General features: G+C 38.9%; 1 protein-coding gene across 2 annotated transcripts; it reads left to right on the forward strand.

The window, feature by feature from the left end:
- Nucleotides 1-3,858: 3,858 nt before the first annotated feature.
- Nucleotides 3,859-9,377, forward strand: mibp2 (muscle-specific beta 1 integrin binding protein 2). Of its 2 annotated transcripts, NM_198877.1 has the most exon segments (8): nt 3,859-4,094; nt 5,083-5,173; nt 6,037-6,085; nt 6,209-6,386; nt 6,458-6,529; nt 7,088-7,194; nt 8,261-8,355; nt 9,162-9,377. In NM_198877.1, coding segments are annotated over 7 exon segments (612 nt in total). In that variant the 5' UTR covers nt 3,859-4,068; the 3' UTR covers nt 8,350-8,355; nt 9,162-9,377.
- The last annotated feature ends 9,615 nt before the right edge of the window (nt 9,378-18,992 follow it).

Below are 18,992 nucleotides of genomic sequence, written 5' to 3' on the forward strand. Positions count from 1 at the left end.
AGAAAGCCGCGGAGACACCGCCCTCTTCCGCCGAGCTGTGTCAAGAGGAATCATGGGACTTGCAGTTTTGTGTGTCGATTTTTTGCGGCCACTTTATTAGGTACACCTGACAAAATGCGGGTTTAACACAAATGTCTAATCAGCCAATCACATGGCAGCAGCTCACTGCATTTCGGCATGAAAGCATGGATCATCCTGCCTTGTATCAGCGGTTCAGGCTGGTGGTGGTGGTGTAATGGTGTGGGGTAGATTTTCTTTGGGTCCATTAGTACCAATTGAGCATCAACGCCACAGCCTACCTGAGTATTGCTGCTGACCATGTCCATCCCTTTATGAGCACAGTGTCTCCATCTTCTGATGGCTACTTCCAGCAGGATAACGCAGCATGTCATAAAGCTCAATCATCTCAGACTGGTTTCTTGAACATGACGATGAGTTCACTGTACTCAAATGGCCTCCACAGTCACCAGAGCTCAATCCAATAGAGCAGCTTTGGGATGTGGTGGAACGGGAGATTGGCATCATGGATGTGCAGCCGACAAATCTGCAGCAACTGTGTGATGCTATCATGACAATATGGAGCAAAACCTCTGAGGAATATTTCCAGCAGCTTGATGAATCTCTGACACCGAGGATTAAGACAGATCTGAAGGTGAAAGGGGTCCGACCTGGTACTAGTAAGGTATACCTAATAAAGTGGCCGCTGAGTATAGATGGATATTTTAAATCAATATTTTACACACTGTAGTCATGCATATATGTATATCATACACAGTACACACACACAAATATATTTTGTAAATATGAACTTTTATTTTGGATAAGAGGGCAGCACAGTGGCTTAGTGGTGTCGCACTTTGGCCTCACAGCAATAACGTTGCTGGTTCGAGCCCTGGCTGGGTCAGTTAGTGTTTCTGTGTGGAGTTTGCATGTTCTCCTGGTGTTGGCGTGGGTTTCCTCCGGGTGCTCCGGTTTCCCCCACAATTCCAAAATTGTGTATAGTGTATGTGTGTGAATGAGTGCAGATGGGTGTTTCCCAGTGCTGGGTTGCAGCTGGAAGGGCATCCGCTGTGTAAAGCATATGCTGGAGTAGTTGGTGGTTCATTCCACTGTGGTGACCCCTGACTGATAAAAGGACTAAGCCGAAAAGAAAATGAATTGTGGATGAGACTAATCAAGAATTTCAGGATAATTTTGTGATATTATACAAATCATATTTATGCAGAATTTATTTTTATTTGCTGAAGAATGAAATGGGGGACAGGAAGAGACATATGAGCTTCTTTTATAAGTCTAACAAAAAATAAGAATGGTAAACTATCAAAATTATATAGAGTTTTCCAAAACACGTTTAACTCCTTACTGTCATAAACACCCATTATGTGCTTGTGTGTGTGTGTGTGTGTGTGTGTGTGTGTGTTCCACCAGGGGGCGACCCTCGTTTATAGCTGCAGTAAACGGAGGAATGTTTTACTCCTCAGTCAGTGTTCATCTGAGTGTTTATAAGAGGAGGAGAGCAGGAGTCAGAGAAGCTGTAAACTGTAGAGTCTAGCTTTAGATGAGAGTGTGTGTGTGTGTGTGTGTGTGTGTGTGTGTGTGTGTGTGTGTGTGTGTGTGTGTGTGTGTGTGTGTGTGTGTCTGTGTGTCTGTGTGTGTGAGAGAAAGCGACAGAGAGAACATGCTTATGTGACATATCAGCACACAAATGTGTATAACGTCAGGGTTATGACACAGGTATTACAGGTGAGTTATGTTCATGTCTGCATTGTTCTAAATGATTCTAAATCAGACAGAATGAAAGAAAGAACAGTTTCATAAAGTAAACCTGTAAACCGTCAGAGAGAAAGAGTGTGTATGTGTGTGTGTGTGTGTGTTTCTTAATTTAATTTAATTCATTCATTTTCCTTCAGATCAGTCCCTTTATTTATTAGGGGTTACCACAGTGGAATGAACCACCAACTATTCCAGCATATGCTTTACACAGCAGATGCCATTCCAGCTGCACCCCAGTAATGGAAAACACCCATACACACTCATTTACACACACACACACACTCATACACTACGGTCAGTGTAGTTGATCAGTTCCCCTATAGCGCATGTGTTTGGACTGTGGGGGAAACCGGAGCACCCGGAGGAAACCCACACCAACACGGGGAGAACATGCAAACTCCACACAGAAACACCAACTGACCCAGCCGAGACTCGAACCAGTGACCTTCTTGCTGTGAGGCCACAGTGCGACACCACTGAGCCACCGTGATGCCCACAGTTAAATTCAAACTTGCTTTATTGGCATGACTGTAAATGATACAATACTGGCAAAGCTTGACAAATATAAAACTACAATAACTAACTCAATTCAGTTCAGTAACTGCTTTATTGGCAGGACAAAATGTTACAAATGTATTGCCAAAGCATTAATAAAGTTTACATAAATAGTAACATACTAATATAATAAAAAACACAGTAAATCATAGTGGTAAAAAACTGATTTTTATACATAATAATTTAATAAAATATAAATAATATATCATATTATTATCCAATATATCATATTAAAATTCAATATATCATAATATTATCCAATATATCACATTATTATTTAATATATCATATTATTCATACAAATAATATTTCAGAATAAACTGTACATTTCACAACCAACATTTTAGGTTAAAACAGTAATAAAAACAATAATAATCAGTATATGTACAATGATTCAATTATAATAATCTAGATGTGTGTGTGTGTGTTTACAAGCGCATCACTGATGTTTCGATTTTTTATTTTTATAACTAACTCTCTCTTTCTAAGTGTGTGTGTGTATATATATATATATATATATGTGTGTGTGTGTGTGTGTGTATGTGACCGAGAGAGAGTATGTGTGAGAGTGAGAGAGTGTACAGTATGTGTGTGAGAGTGAAAGTGTCTCTCTCTCTCTCTCTTTATATATATATATATATATATATATATATATATATATATATATATATATATATATTTGTGTGTGTGTGTGTGTTTGAGAATGAAAGTCTCTATATATATTTGTGTGTGTGTGACAGAGAGAAAATGTGTGTGTGTGTGTGTGAGTTGGTTAGTGTACAGTATGTGTGTGAGAGAGTAAAAGTCTCTCTCTCTCTCTCTCTATATATATATATATGTGTGTGTGTGTAAAAGAGAGAAAGTCTATGTGTGTTCGAGAATGAAAGTGTGTCTCTCTTTATATGTGTATGTGACAGAGAGAAAGAGTATTTATGTGTGTGTTAGATTATGTGTATGGGGGTGAGATATGTGCGCCTCAGTGTGTGTGTGTGTGTGTGTGTGTGTGTGTGTGTGTGTGTGTGTGTGGAATGTGGATGAACATGCGTGGTATCCTGTATGGAAAATCCCAGAACTCCACCACCATCATCATCATCATCACGTCCTCCACGACTCAGACTCAGTTGTTATTCCTCTCTCACACTCATCTCAGCATCTCTCAAAACACACCAGAGAACACACACGAGCGACACTTTAGTGAAACAACACACACCGAACAGTAACATGTCAGAAAACAGCCTCCTGTTAGGCAGAGATCGACCTTTAAATACACAAAAACATTTCTCCAGCAGAAGGGAACAGTCCTGCAGTGTGTAGTGCTGTCAGTTTAGCGGTGTGTGTGTTAAATTCCGCTGTTTAATGACACACACACACACACAATCACACAATACAGAAAAACCACTGACGGCCCACATGTGTCGCCCACACGGGGCGGAGCTTCCGCGGGATGAGGATTCGGCTCTGTGATTGGCCGAGCGCGAGCTCCGCTTGGCCTGCTGTGTTTATATAGCCAATCAGCGGAGGGCAGCCGGTAGTGTCTGCGCGCTCTCAGCACACGAGTTTCTCTTGGTGGAAGATCGCGAAGCAGCGCCATCGTCCAGATTTCATTCAGCGTCATGGAGGAATCGAGTAGTTGACGTTTCCTTTAACCTTCTCTTTTCAGCTTTCCTTCGTACGGTCATCGATCCGCTACTGCTGTTTTCAGCCAATTTTTCTCTACTTTGACGCAAAATCACGTCGAGGATGAAGTTCATCATTGGTATCGGAGGGTGAGTGACTGACTGAGCGCGTGCTCGACAGGCCGCGTGCGCGCGTGCCACGGGTGTTGCTAGAAGGGATACAGCTGCAGGCGGAAGTTAACAACTATGTTATTTATTAAATTGTGCACTAATTGCACTTTATTAACCTCTAACTCTGTGACAACTATAAACTATCACAGTATTTTAAAAACAGTAGTTATGCTGAGTATTATGCCTCTCATGTGTTCATTTACCCGTTGTAGTTTATTAACGTTACCCAAAACCTGACAGAAATGTAAAAACTCTCACTATAACGAGATTTACTGTTATATTAATAAATATTAAAATGTAATTTATTAACATCTGCCTCATTCCTAAACCAAATCCTTACAGTAATGTAAAACAGTAATTATACTATTATATTATTAATAAATTAATTATAATTTAATTTTTAATTTAATTATTATTAATTAAATTAACTGTAAACTAGTCATAAGGATGAGAGCTAATTTGCAGTATTAGCTGAACTGTCTCTTTAAGGTGTTGTAAAATACTCTACAAACGCACACCTGTCACCCGGTAAACATTCTGCACAATCAACAATACACCCTTTAATTAAATGAACTAAGAATTAAATCAACACAATGGCAATTCAAAGTGCTTTACATAAACAAGAAGATTAAACACATAATGTAATAATAGGCTTAAGAAATAAAAACATCAATTAAAATGATTCAAACTAAATTAATGTTAAAACTTATTTAAGATGAATTAAGAAAGAAATAAAGACATCGTGCTGTTGGGTGTAGTACATGCAAAGCTATATAGAGAGGTGCTCTATGTCTTTATTATGAACGCTGTGCTTGCACTATATTATTATAAATGATCTGCTTATACTCTATTATTTTTATAAATTGCCATTTTAACCTAATGCAGTGTTTCTGATGTGTCTGTATTTTCTGTTGTGGTGAATGTGTGACTAAATAAATAAATAAATGTGTGTGTTTGTTCTGCGCAGGGTCACGAACGGTGGGAAAACGACGCTGACGGACAGACTGATCAAGAGCCTGCCCAACTGCTGCGTTGTCCACCAGGACGACTTCTTTAAGGTGAGTAAACGCAGAGATTTAACTCTAGGGCTGCACGATACGCAGAGCATAAGAGAAAGTTGAGCATTGCGATTACGATATAATATAGAGAAACCCTATTTTATTAATAGAAGTAAAAAGCATAACAAAATAAACATGTAGTGTTTAGTTGTCTAAATCTAATTCAGTCTAATAAAAACTGTAAATGTGCATGTCAATTGGGGTAAAGTCGGCTTCATATTCACACATTCAGACTTTCTCCTTAATAACATCATTTCAGAAGAGTATTGTTTGCAAAGTAACTAGCAGCTAATGACTATTAAAATACAATGCTGTTAAATTAAATAGTGTGAATATTCAATATTATCAATAATAATGCCCAGATATTCAAAGTTAACAATATAGTTAGCAATATCTCATTATGCTCATAATATTATGCCATTATAATTAATCTCAATTAGCGCTTTTAACCTCTGCTGTACTATTTATTAAATATAAAGTGTAAATGTGTGAATATGAAACTGAATTTACCTCAATCAGACATTTAGACCACGCCATAGCCAATCAGAGTGCAGCTGAGGCTCTATTTGATCAGTTAAATTTATATAAACGTGCTCAGTACGCTAATGCTGTGATGATAGCCTTTATAAGTGGATAAATGTGATCCTTTTGGAGCTTTAGCTGCCTTTGTATTGATATTTATATATATATATTTTAATATGAATGGTGCTTTAAAAGTCCTTGTTGAAACCCTGATATACTATTATTGAGCATTCGTTAATATTGTGCAGCCCTTATGAGCAGTAGATTAGCTGTATTGCTGTATTAGCGAGGGGGTGGTGCGGCGTGCACAGTCTTCTGCATCTCATTGGTGTATGTTTCAGCCCCAAGATGAGATTGAAGTTGATGAAGATGGCTTTAAGCAGTATGATGGTAAGCCGGGGCTCTTATCCAGGGGTTGGTGTGTGTGTGTGAGTGTGTGTTTCTGCATGATCATGTTCCCGGCGGAGTGTGTGTGTGTGTGTGTGCGCTCATTTGTGCATGTTTTGTTTTTAGTCATCAGCGCTCTGGATATGGACGCCATGATGAGCACCATCCATGCCTGGCAGCACGATCCCGTCAAGTTCGAGAGATCCCACGGCGTCAACAACAGCCTGGAGATTCGCCCGCGTGCTCGAGAAGACGACGGCGTTCACATCCTGATCGTGGAGGGCTTCCTGCTGTACACCTACGGGTGAGAGCCGCGCTCGGGTGTGTTTGTTGATCTGAAGCTCAGTTTTACTGACCGCTGTTTCCTCTGCGCAGACCGTTGATCGATGTGTTCAACCAACGATACTTTATTTCCATTCCATACGAAGAGTGCAAAAAGAGGAGGAGGTGAGTGTGTTCATCAGCCTGACCACACACACACCTGATATACACCGCACACACACACACACACGCATTGATCTTCCTGAGGATGAGTCCTTTTATTCATCAGAGGTCACCACAGCGGAATGAGCCGCCAACTATTCCAGCATATGTTTTACGCAGTGGATTCCTTTCCAGCTGCAACCCAGTACTGGGAAACACCCATACACACTCCTTGACACACTCATACACTACAGCCAGTGTAGTTGATCAGTTCCCCTATAGCGCATGTGTTTGGACTGTGGGGGAAACCGGAGCACCCGTAGGAAACCCACACCAACACAGGGAGAACATGCAAACTCCACACAGAAACACCAACTGACCCAGCTGAGACTCGAACCAGAGACCTTCTTGCTGTGAGGCTACAGTGATGACCACTGAGCCATCGTGCTGCCCCCACACACACCCACACATATATTTCTCTAAAACAAACTTACTTTAGATGTGATTAATCATCATATATGATCTTAGTAGTTTTGCTAATATTTGTGTGTGTGTGTGCGTGTGTGTGTGTGTGTGTTTCAGCTCAAGGAACTATGCAGTGCCAGATCCACCGGGTCTGTTCGACGGGCACGTGTGGCCCATGTACGTCAAGCACACTAAAATCATGGAGGACTCAGGAGTTGATGTCGGTGAGTGTCGTTGATTAATACCCATGTGTGAAAGATCGTAGTTCCGGCAGGTTTTGTGCATATTACAGCTCCATATCACTCCGCTGAATGATTTGTGTTATTTTACAGAGACTTACACACATTCATGTGCACACACACTCTCACACAAAGTCATACACACACTAGGCAGGGCCGGTGTCAGATTGTGACGGTATGATAACCTTGGATAAAAATATCACGATATCATGTTTACCGCTGTTAAATATATATATTTTAATGGTTTAGTAAAAAAACGAGACCTTTTGTCCCCATTTAACAAAATATAATGCATTTTAGCAAACATTTATAATATTTCGGAACAGTAAACATGTCAAGCTACATAATTAAAATAAACCATTGACTTCTACTATCTTCATTGGCTTCAAAAACACAGATTTCCTTACAGCACATTAAAAAACACTTAAACAAAACCTCTACATATACCTTAGTAACGGTATAACAAAACATTCTTGTGGTTTAATACCTTGACTTTTTCAAACTGTGGTAAACTTCGGTTATCGTTTTATGCCTAACACACACACACACACACACACACACACACACACACACACACACACACTCACACACACACACAGTCACACACAGTCACAGTTTACACTAGATGTCTGTTGAATGCTTGATTCTGATTGGCTGCTGGTCACTCTCTGGTGTTTGGTTATTGTCTGATAAAGGCACAGCTGAAGTAGTTCCGGCAGGTTTAGAGTGCATTACAGCTCCATATCACTCCACTGAATGATTAGAGTTATTGCACAGCTACAACAGTCAGAAATCACAGCAGAAGCAACATTAACAACATTATTCTGTACATCACTAACACGGTTAATACCGGCACCCCTCTAAGTGTGTGTGTGTGTGTGTGTGTGTGTGTGTGTGTGTGTGTGTGTGTGTGTGTGTGTGTGTGTGTGTGTGTGTGTGTGTGTGTGTGTGTGTGTGTGTGTGTGTGTGTGTGTGTGTGTGTGTGTGTGTGTGTGTGTGTGTGTGTGTGTGTGTGTGTGTGTGTGTGTGTGTGTGTGTGTGTGTTTTGCAGCTCAACTAGATGGAACCATGTCGAAGGAGCAGCTCTACAATCTGGTGTACGGGAACATTCTGAACGGCATCCAGAACAATCTATCCTGAACAAAGGTGCGCTAGAATAATGACCGGCTCAGTGATGTTAGTTTGTGTAATGCATGCTTTGGTAAATTAAAGTTGTATATTTATCTAAATGACATCTTCTTTATTAATTAAACACAAAGATATCAGTGTTTTGAGGGATGTTTAGTGTATTCTGACCTACAGTATCCTCTGATTAGCTATGTCAGAGCTTATTGTAGGTCAAACTATATGTCTAATTTGACTACTTTTAGGCTATATGGAGAAACAAACAACTTATTTACGAGTAAAGTGTCTCGTGAACACTATCAGTGCTCTAGATCTGCACTTTCAGCCTGTTGAATACATTTTATTTGCATTGACCAGGAGTGCCCAAACTCTGTCCTCGAGGGCCGGTGTCCTGCTGAGTTTAGCTCCAGCTTCCTTCAACAAACCAGCCTGGAAGTTTCTAGTATACCTAGAAAGAGCTTGATTAGCTGCTTCAGGTGTGTTTAATTGGGGTTAGAGCTAAAATATAAGGACAGCGGCCCTCCAGGACTTGAGTTTGGACACCCCTGGCATAAACTATTTGGCCTGAGTATGCATTCACAATGGTGTGGACCATTATAGGGGACATCGAATGCATTTTCACATGATCTATTATATTAATCATTAATATTATTATTTAGGAAACGCATCAGAGAAGGAGATTTCTCACTGTTAACAGACTTGACCCATCATACATCTTGTTTTGACATCTTTAAGAGGGCCCAAGTGTTAAATAAAGGAGTCATTTGCCTCCTCAAACCCCCTGCTTGTCAGCTGAACTCTTCATTTCTCATTTTTGTGTGTTGCAGATCTGTTGATCGGCTTCTCATGCCGCAGGAAGCAGCGCTTTATATCCGACTCCTGCGCAGACGGCGGCTGCATCGCTGTTGTTTTTTTACCTGTTTTTATATCCTGTATTTATTGGTTCTCAAGCTCTTACTCAGCTTTTCAACATCAGGATGGAGAATGCTCTGAGCATGGTTGCAGCTACAAGCACATGATAATAAAATGAAGCTCCTGCCAGACTGTGGTGGTGGTGGTTTTTTGGGGAGTAGAGGAAGACTGCTTATTACAGCTCATTCACACAATCACTGTGTCTGCCAAACCTGTTATAGAGAGGGCTCTTCACTCTGTAATGAGAAGTGTCCCACTTTGGGAGGAATAAGTCTATCAGAGTTCAAAAACAAAATGCATGCATACACACACACTTACACATGCATATAGATGTAGACCTGCACATATAAAGAAGTAAAAATGTAAAAGCATCAGTAGTCCACACTGCTCGTTATAACGGAGGCTCGTTCTCTGAATATTGTGTTTTTCTTCTCATGAACAGCAGACCGCAGTGAGTCAGGTGCCGGAGCTAGCTCAGCCTGTCCTCCTGTGTTTTCCTGGCACACTTTTCTCTTTCACTGTGTTTTGGGAGATGTGTGTGTGTGTGTGTGTTTATGTCGGTCAGTGTAGGCAGACCTGTCATTATGGTTTTCCGTCATATATCTTTTCTTAAACACATCCTCTCAGACGCTCACCACTAAATACTGTACAGACTCTGTTCGTCACTGCAGCTGCAGACACTGATACTGCTCTAATCTCACACACACACACATTATAGACTACAGATACACACACTACAGATACACAATATAATATCATTACTCTGCCGAAAAGAAACCGCATATACTGGTAAAGTTTTGATGCTGGTTTTGTTTGTCTGCATCGAGACCAGCATCAAAACATACCTTATGCTGTTTGTTTTATTAATTAAATGATATCACACTTTTCAGAGGCTTTCCAAAAGACTCCAAATACAACAAGTTTAATAGTATTGTCTGTCCAAAACTTGTCAACATTTTTTTTAAAGCCTCAAATTAGAGACCACATTTGACAAATATACTTGAGAAATCTGTATGCCACTGTCTTATGTTAACACACCTTACATTTTCAAACAGAATCACGTTTAGTGTAAAAGTACTCGGGCCTATGTCGGCTGACTTGTTCGCATGGTCGGCCATTTTGGAGAGCAGAATGTAAACAAACCCAATTAGCGATCGAAACGCGCGTTCTCGCTGACTATTAATGATGAAAATGATTAATTGTGGTAATGTTATGAGATGTACTGATCAGTTCGACAAGTAAAACACATTTAGAAACTTCCATAACACATCAAGCAGGCTTGCAGGAACCAAAAGTGTTGAAGCAGCCAAGAGCAAGAATCTTATCATTTCCACATAAGTAAGTTAAATATAGGCTAATTATACCACTATTTGGCTTAAGTTTGTCCATTATCCACTTATAATAGATTTTCTCTTAGATTGAGATTCTTTTACTTGATTTTAGACAGAAATAGTGTAGTAACCCTAAACACTGGTATTTTGTTTCTGGTGCTGGTTTTGCTGGTTCCAATGCTGCTCTTGTTAGTTTCAAAGCTGGTTTTGCTTGAAAATCTATTGTAGCGTAGCATACAGTACATTTGGGTGTATTGTACAGCCTGGTTTTAAAGGGGTTTTGGCCATTTCCAGGCTGGTTTATTTCCTTTTGACATAAATATGTTGTGCTTAATACTAAATATTATTTGACTCGTATCATTTTATCTTAAATTTCTTTATTATAAAACTTTTAAAAGTCTTTATTTGCATTTATTGCAAGTTTCGTGTTTATAAAATGTGTAAAATCTCTTTTTGAGTATACATAAAACTCATCTGGGGTTGGCATGGTGACTCAGTGGTTAGCACTGTGGCCTCACAGTAAGAAGGTCTCTAGTTTGAGTCTCGGCTGGGTCAGTTGGTGTTTCTGTGTGGAGTTTGCATGTTCTCCCCGTGTTGGTGTGGGTTTCCTCCGGGTGCTCCGGTTTCCCCCACAGTCCAAACACATGCGCTATAGGGGAACTGATCAACTACACTGGCCGTAGTGTGTGTGTGTGAATGAGTGTGTATGGGGGTTTCCCAGTACTGGGTTGCAGCTGGAGGGGCATGCTGGAACAGTTGACGGTTCATTCCGCTGTAGTGACCCCTGAATAATAAAAGGACTAAGCTGAAGGGAAATGAATGAATAGAATAAAACTCATCTGGACGTTTAGTCATCGCCACTGAAGTGAGTGTGTTAGAAGAACTTCAACACATGCTGTTCATAAACCCAGAATAGACAAAAACACAAACTCTGTGCTGACCCCACACTCACTGACCGCATTCACACTGACTGCGCTTTATTTACCGCGGTATATACACAGAAACCAAATGTAGGTCATGCTGAGGCCTTGTGTTGATCTTCATCCTTCAGCATTGACTTCTGTTCATCTTCGTCTTCATCAGCAGATGTCTGTTAGATGTGGAGTTCAACACTAATGAATATCTGACATTATTTCAGTGTTTCTCCCAGTAAACAGACACTCGGTTGCTAAAACTCTCCTGGAAACTTCCTGGAAGAATTTCAGACTGAATCATCTTTAATCTAGAGTCTCCAAAACTGACCAAATTTACACGTAAAAGATGGAAACCTGATGTCAACATCTTCAGTCTGCTGCAGTTTGTCTGCATCAATGATTGTTCATACTTCAGTTTCTCATCAAATCTTCTGACCAATCAGATGCTCTCTAATGTCTGACATGCCCCGCCCCCTTATTTTTATTGGCTTTTCATTCGATATGCTTGAGGTCAATCACTCCCACTTGGCAGTGCTGTGAGAAAAACACAATGCTATTGGCTGATTTTTATAAAAAAGGAGGAGCTATTATATGCCCCGCCTTCTCTCCATGTTTCACTTGAGATTATGGTAAACATCCAATATTAAGTGCACATTTTAGAGCACTTCAGAGGATCTTTAAACCTTGATCTCAGCAGTATCTGCTTATTGCACTGTACCAGCATGACCACACACTGAGGAATAATTAATACACGCTGGGTGTGCATTATTGTCAAATAAAGGCACAGCTAAAGTAGTTCAAGTAGAGCGCATTACAGCTCCATATCACTATCCTGAATGACCTGAGTTATTTTACAGCTAGAACATTCAATAATCCTATGGAAGCCAAAATTACGACTTAACAGAGTCTAAATAATGAGATAAAAAGCCGAAATTATGACTTAAGTAGAATTTATTAGATAGATGAAGTCAAAATGATCACTTTATACAAGATAATACGAAATAGACAATTACAAATACGACGAAATTATCACTTACTTGGTCAAAATTACGAGATAAAAGACAAAACAATTACTTATAAAGTTAAAATGATTAGAAATCCTATGGAAACCAAAATTATGACTTATAGCAAAGTCTAAATAATGAGATAAAAAGCCGAAATTATGACTTAAGTAGAAATTATGAGACAAGTCAAAAACAGGACTCGCGTTTATTCATTTTTCTTCAGCTTAGTCCCTTTATTCATCAGGGGTCACCACAGTGGAATGAACCGCCAACTATTCCAGCATGTTTTACACAGTGGATGCCCTTCCAGCGCAACCCAGTACTGGGAAACACCCATACACACTCAATCACACACACTCATACACTACGGCCAGTGTAGTTGATCAGTTCCCCTATAGTGCATGTGTTTGGACTGTGGGGGAAACCGGAGCACCTGGAGGAAACCCACGCCAACACGGGGAGAACATGCAAACTCCACACAGAAACACCAACTGACCCAGCCGAGACTCAAACCAGAGACCTTCTTGCTTTGAGGCCACCGTGCTGACCACTAGGAGACAATGATACCCCAAAAAAATATGACTGTAACTCATGATTATTATGACATACTAAATCCACTCTTCACAGCAGTTAATCAAACACAAATACAGTCGATCATAATCCATCAAACATCTGATCTGTGTGAACTCAATAATAACCAGTTTACCCAGCTGCAAATGGAGCCGCATGAAGCACAAGATTATTCACTTACATTTAACTTAAATATAAACGGATGTATTTAAATATACAAAACCCCTGTTTACAAAACACAGCGTGATGAGGGATTTCTGAAACGTGTGTGTGTGTGTGTGTGTTTGTTCACAGGTGAGTGTGACTTTAACACACGTCTGTAGTTCACATGTCCTCTTCTGTGTGTTCAGCATGTGTGTGTTGTATTCAACATGTAGTCGTCAGAGGTCACAGGGTTCAGACGTGTGTGTGTGGGGCCACGCTTGTGTGTGTGTGTGTTGTACAGAGATTATCTGACACACACACACACACACACACACACTCTCAACTGGTGTAATTCAGCTGCACAGATAAACTAATGAAACCGAGCGTGATCAAGTGTGACATTGTAATCATCAATAATTAAATTATTAAATGTTGACTTTATAAAGTTGAAAGTATCAGATAAAAAGTAGAAATTATGACTTACTAAGTCAAAATTATGAGATAAAAGTCAAAATAATTACTCGCAGAGTTGAAAGGATCATTTTAAAAAGTCAAAACTATGACTTAGTAGCTGGAAATTATGATTTACTAATATGATTTTGACATTTTGAGTCATGATTATAACTTTTATATTTAGAAATTTCAACTTTTTATCTTGTAATTTCCATTTTTTTCCATTCACAGTTAAGCGTCACAATGTCTCAGTGGTTAGCTCTGTGGCCTCACAGCAAGAAGGTCTCTGGTTTGAGTCCTGCCTGGGTCAGTGTGTAAATATTGACTGTAAATTACTGACTACAGGCTTTTGAATGATTAGAAAATATATAGAAACCCATCACTGTTTTTCTGACGCGTTCATAACTAATGTTTTCATCATCTGGTGGATTAAATCACAGTGTGTGTGTGTGTGTGTGTGTGTGTGTTCTGCAGGTTCTAGTTAAGGGTTAAATCATGTTGTCCACCGGTGACCTTCTTTCCAGAAATGAGTGGACAGAGACAGAAGCGTTGTGTGTTTTTCAGGCAGTGTGAGCAGGATGGATGACAGACGGATAAATAAATAAAGCGCTGGCTGGAGTAACACACGCACACACACACACACACACACACACACGTTCCTCCTCCGTGTCTGGCTGGAGTTCAGTGTTAACCAGCTCTGCACTCCTGTGGTTGCTCACACAGACACACACTCACAGCACAAACAAGTCAATAAATCCTCGCTGAGAGACGCACAACAAACCCTGAGCGACACACAACAACAACAACAACAACAACAAACCTGTCTGTTATTGGAGCTCTCTTACTCTGAATTCGGTTCAGTTCAAAATGGCTTTATTGGCATGACTAGTCAAGTATTGCCAACACATCGCAGATTACATAAACATAAAACAGTAAAGGGATTATACACACACACACACACACACACACACACACACACACACACACACACACACATACACACACACACACACACAATTAGAATATTTTATATATACATAGACAAATAATAAAAAGGTGACACTGTGGCTCAGTGGTCCGCACTGTGGCCTCACAGTAAGAAGGTCTCTGGTTTGAGTCTCGGCTGGGTCAGTTGGTGTCTCTGTGTGGAGTTTGCATGTTCTCCCCGTGTTGGTGTGGGTTTCCTCCGGGTGCTCCGGTTTCCCCCACAGTCCAAACACATGCGCTATAGGGGAATTGATCAACTACACTGGCACTAGTGTATGAGTGTGTGTGTGAATGAGTGTGTATGTGTGTTTCCCAGTACTGGGTTGCGGCTGGAAGGGCATCTGCTGTGTAAAATATATGCTGAAATAGTTGGCGTTTCATTCCGCTGTGGCAATGCCTGATAAATAAAGGGACTAAGCTGAACAGAATATGAATGAACGACTGATTAATAACAATAATAAATATTAAATGAAATGCATTACACTGTACATTCATTCAGATGGGTTCAGTCTCTCCAGTTAAATATTATTGTTTGATTGTCGGTTTTATTCTGTGTATGGATGTTTCCCAGCGATGGGTTGCAGCTGAAAGAGCATCCACTGCGTAGAACATATGCTGGATTAGTTGGCGGTTCATTCCGCTGTGGTGACCTCAAATTAATAAAGGGACTAAGTTGAAAAGAAAATGAAAATGAATGGATAAATGTCAGTTCTATTGTCATCGTGACTTTATTTTTACAGTATTGCTGTTGAAGCAGTTTATAAAAGATATATTGAAATATATTTACATCATTAAAGTAATAAATTACTCAATAAACAGAAAAAAATACTTGAAAATGGAACAAAAACAGACGATACAGCTAATATGAATGATAAAAAATACACTTAACATGAGGCTCTCAGGGTTCATGTTTTGTTGTGGTATTGTGTCTTTACAGGGTTTCTGCTGGGTCTTAAAAATCTTAAAATGTCTTACATCCCAAAGGTAAAATTTTAGGCCTTAAAAAGTCTTAAATGTACTGAAATATTGTGCTGTTGGTCTTATATTTTTTAAACAGGTCTTAATTCTCCTTTGTTCATGTATACTCAATCTGCCTAAAACCCATACAATCAGCAACAATCCACCTCAATAAAACTGTAAGCTTTCTTTAAAGGTCCATTTTAACTCTATTTGTCATAATGGTTTAATTATTTTCCTCATAATAACATTTGTTTAAAAGTGCTCCATGTGTTTACTGCTGAGGACACCCGCCTGGACTGACTGTTGTTCACAGATTTAGTTTATTATAGTTTTGAAAACTTTTAAAACATTTCTGTCTTTTTATTATTTTAAAGAAAGTTCATGTTGGAAAAATTATGTGGCTACAAGTAGAGCTTGTTTTACACAATATTTTGCTTAGAAATATCTAAAATATTAAAAAAAATATGATTAATGTATTATTAAATGTTTTAAATTATAATATATTTTTGATAAGTCAAATAAAACTTGATAAAAGCCCTTTATGAGTCTAAAATGTCATTCATAATGGTCTTAAAAATGTCTTAAAAAGTCTTGAATTTAACTTGCTGAAACCTACAGAAACCCTGGTTTATATCTTTGTGTCTCAATTCAATTCACTTCATTGGCATGACATACATGAGTATAAATTTCCAAAGCAAAAATAACAACATTAATAATAATAGTGAGAACAAATAACAACAATAATAATGATTTAAACATAGCAAAGGAAAGAAATATATACAGTAAACACACCATAAAACAATTAAATACATGTAAATAAATATATTAAACATTGTCTCTGTGTGTGTGTGTGTGTCTCTCTCTCTCTCTCTGTCTCTCTCTCTCTCTCTCTCTCTCTCTCTCTGTCTCTCTCTGTCTCTCTCTCTCTCTCTCTGTCTGTTTGTTAATAACACGGTTTGGTTTTCTGGTTTAATCAAATGTTGGTGAGTGAGTGTTTCAGCTGTTGCCACTTCAAAAGTTGCATTTCTACATTTACTCTCCCGTCCGACCGCTGCATTTCTCAGCTCAGCACATTACTTTAATTTAGACTCTCTTATATCATTATAAATTACAAAGCCACAGGTGAGACGAAACGACAAACACACACACTGAAACACCAGACAGACAGATGCAATCTAGCAGTCTCATACAGCTACTTCAGAATTAAACTATACATGTTTTTAAGGAACTTTCCATTTCAGCTCTGTGGAAACTCTGGGTTACTTTCTAACACTGGTCATAATGTCCAACGAATGTTTTGGCTAAAGGTAGAACAGCGTAAAAATAACCTGCAGAGAACATTATGAAACAAACACATTCTGTTAGAGGAACGTTACATCAAAACATTCTGAGAACGTTCTGTTTGCTGGGAGAGAACAATAAGCTTTACTAGAGTAAACACAGTACAGCACTTTAAATAGGAGGTCAATATCATCATGCATGTTTATGTCCATCACTGTTAGGGTTAGCATTAATTAACAGTTGCATGACTGTGTTTAACCCATAACGTCACTCCAAAAATGCTTTTCTTTCCTGTGATTTAAAAAAAAAATGGGTTAGGGGTAAATGGGTAAATGGGTTTTCTCTCTGCTTTGTTTTGTCTAGTTTGTGTTTGTGTATTCCTGTATGTATATTTGTATGTGTGTGAAGCACTTTGAGATGCTTCTTTTAAAGGTGCTATATAAATAAACCACTTTATCTGTGCTATTTTACAGCTGATTTACTGTTTGGGGTGTTTATTCTAAGACTGGAGCGTGAGTTAGAGAGCTGATGAAATATGAAATGTTTTTGTGCAATGATGATGTGTTGTTTCCTGCAGTTCAACCATGATCAACACGGCGGTCAGGTCTCCTCCGTCTGTCTGTCTGTGTGTGTGTGTGTGTGTGACTGTACTGTTCTGTGTTTTCAGAGTCATTATCCAGCAGCAGTAGCAGCAGCAGATGTTTCTTTAGTGGAGCAGAACTCGCTGGTCTATATTTGGGTTTGGTGTCTAATACACAAACCTCCACCCAGACCAGACCAGACCCGTTCCCCCACCACACCACGCCAGCTCTTATATAAGAGAAGCCCCAGCCTGACCTGCTGACCGCACACACACACACACAGAGAGACAGACAGCTGTTTATCCAGTCTCACCTCCACATGTGCTCAGCGTCTGAGGTTTTGTTTTTCTCCTTCAGGCCCAAACATCTAAATACAGACGCAAATTGAAACGCCCGCGCGGAAAGGAGGAGCACGACACCCGCAAAACCACCCGGAAACCAGGCCTGCATGTCTGTCTCTCTCTCTCTCTCTCTCTCAGTTCACTTTATTGCCATGACGTACTTTGGTTATATTATTTATATTATTGACATATTTTATACTGTGTACATATGTACATATTACACTACATGCACATGTATATATTGCCAATTATACTACATGTAAATGTAGCTATTTCCAATTACACTATATATAAATGTACAGACTGCCTAGTATACAATATGCATATTAATAAGTAAACATTGGCAATTATCATATATGTGTATGTACATATTGTTGATTACACTACATGCATATGTATATGTAAATAGTTGCAATTTTACTGCATGTATATAATATGTACATATTGGCAATTATATTATATATATATATATATATATATATATATATATATATATATATATATATATATATATATTGGGCAATTATATGCATATGTAAATGTTGCCAATTATACTATTTGCATGTGCATATATTGGCCATTGATACTATATGTAAAGTATATTTACAAATTGGCAATTATACCATATGTATATGTAAATATAGCTAATTGGTCTGCATATATATACGTGTGTGTGTGTGTATATATATATATACATACACATGGTATTATATGTATATATATATGTTTTGGCAATTAATCTTTATGCATATGTACATAATGACAATTGTACTATACATATATATACATATCACCTTTTATACTATATGCATAAGTAAATTTTCCAACTATACTATGTACATATTGCCAATTATACTATATGCATATGTAAATATTGCCAATAATAATATACACTAAATGGATATATTTACATTGCTAATTACACTATATATGCATATCGATATTTATATATTATTATACTATATGTATATGTATATACTTTTGTCTGTCTGAATCTCTGTCTCGCTCCCTCGCCAGCGTGCATGATGTGCTCCACAGATGACTCCAGCAGCAGCAGCGCCACACCTCTGGAACATCTGGATCAAGGATCAATTCCATGATGCTCTGCTGCCCCCTGCAGGTCATTTCAGATGATGACACTCCAGGGAAAAGGGTTTGTTTACAGAACATCTGCTGTAAA

This window comes from Danio rerio, chromosome 18 (assembly GCF_052040795.2).
Source record: "Danio rerio strain M-AB ecotype USA chromosome 18, GRCz13ab, whole genome shotgun sequence".
Lineage (NCBI taxonomy): Eukaryota > Metazoa > Chordata > Actinopteri > Cypriniformes > Danionidae > Danio > Danio rerio.

Bases quoted from the DNA above. Each gene is read 5' to 3' on its own strand.
- mibp2 (XM_087291677.1), top strand. From the start codon at position 6,226: ATGGACGCCATGATGAGCACCATCCATGCCTGGCAGCACGATCCCGTC. The intron at 6,387-6,457 runs GTGAGAGCCGCG...TCCTCTGCGCAG, and splicing joins TTCCTGCTGTACACCTACGG to ACCGTTGATCGATGTGTTCA. The intron at 6,530-7,087 runs GTGAGTGTGTTC...TGTGTGTTTCAG, and splicing joins GAGTGCAAAAAGAGGAGGAG to CTCAAGGAACTATGCAGTGC.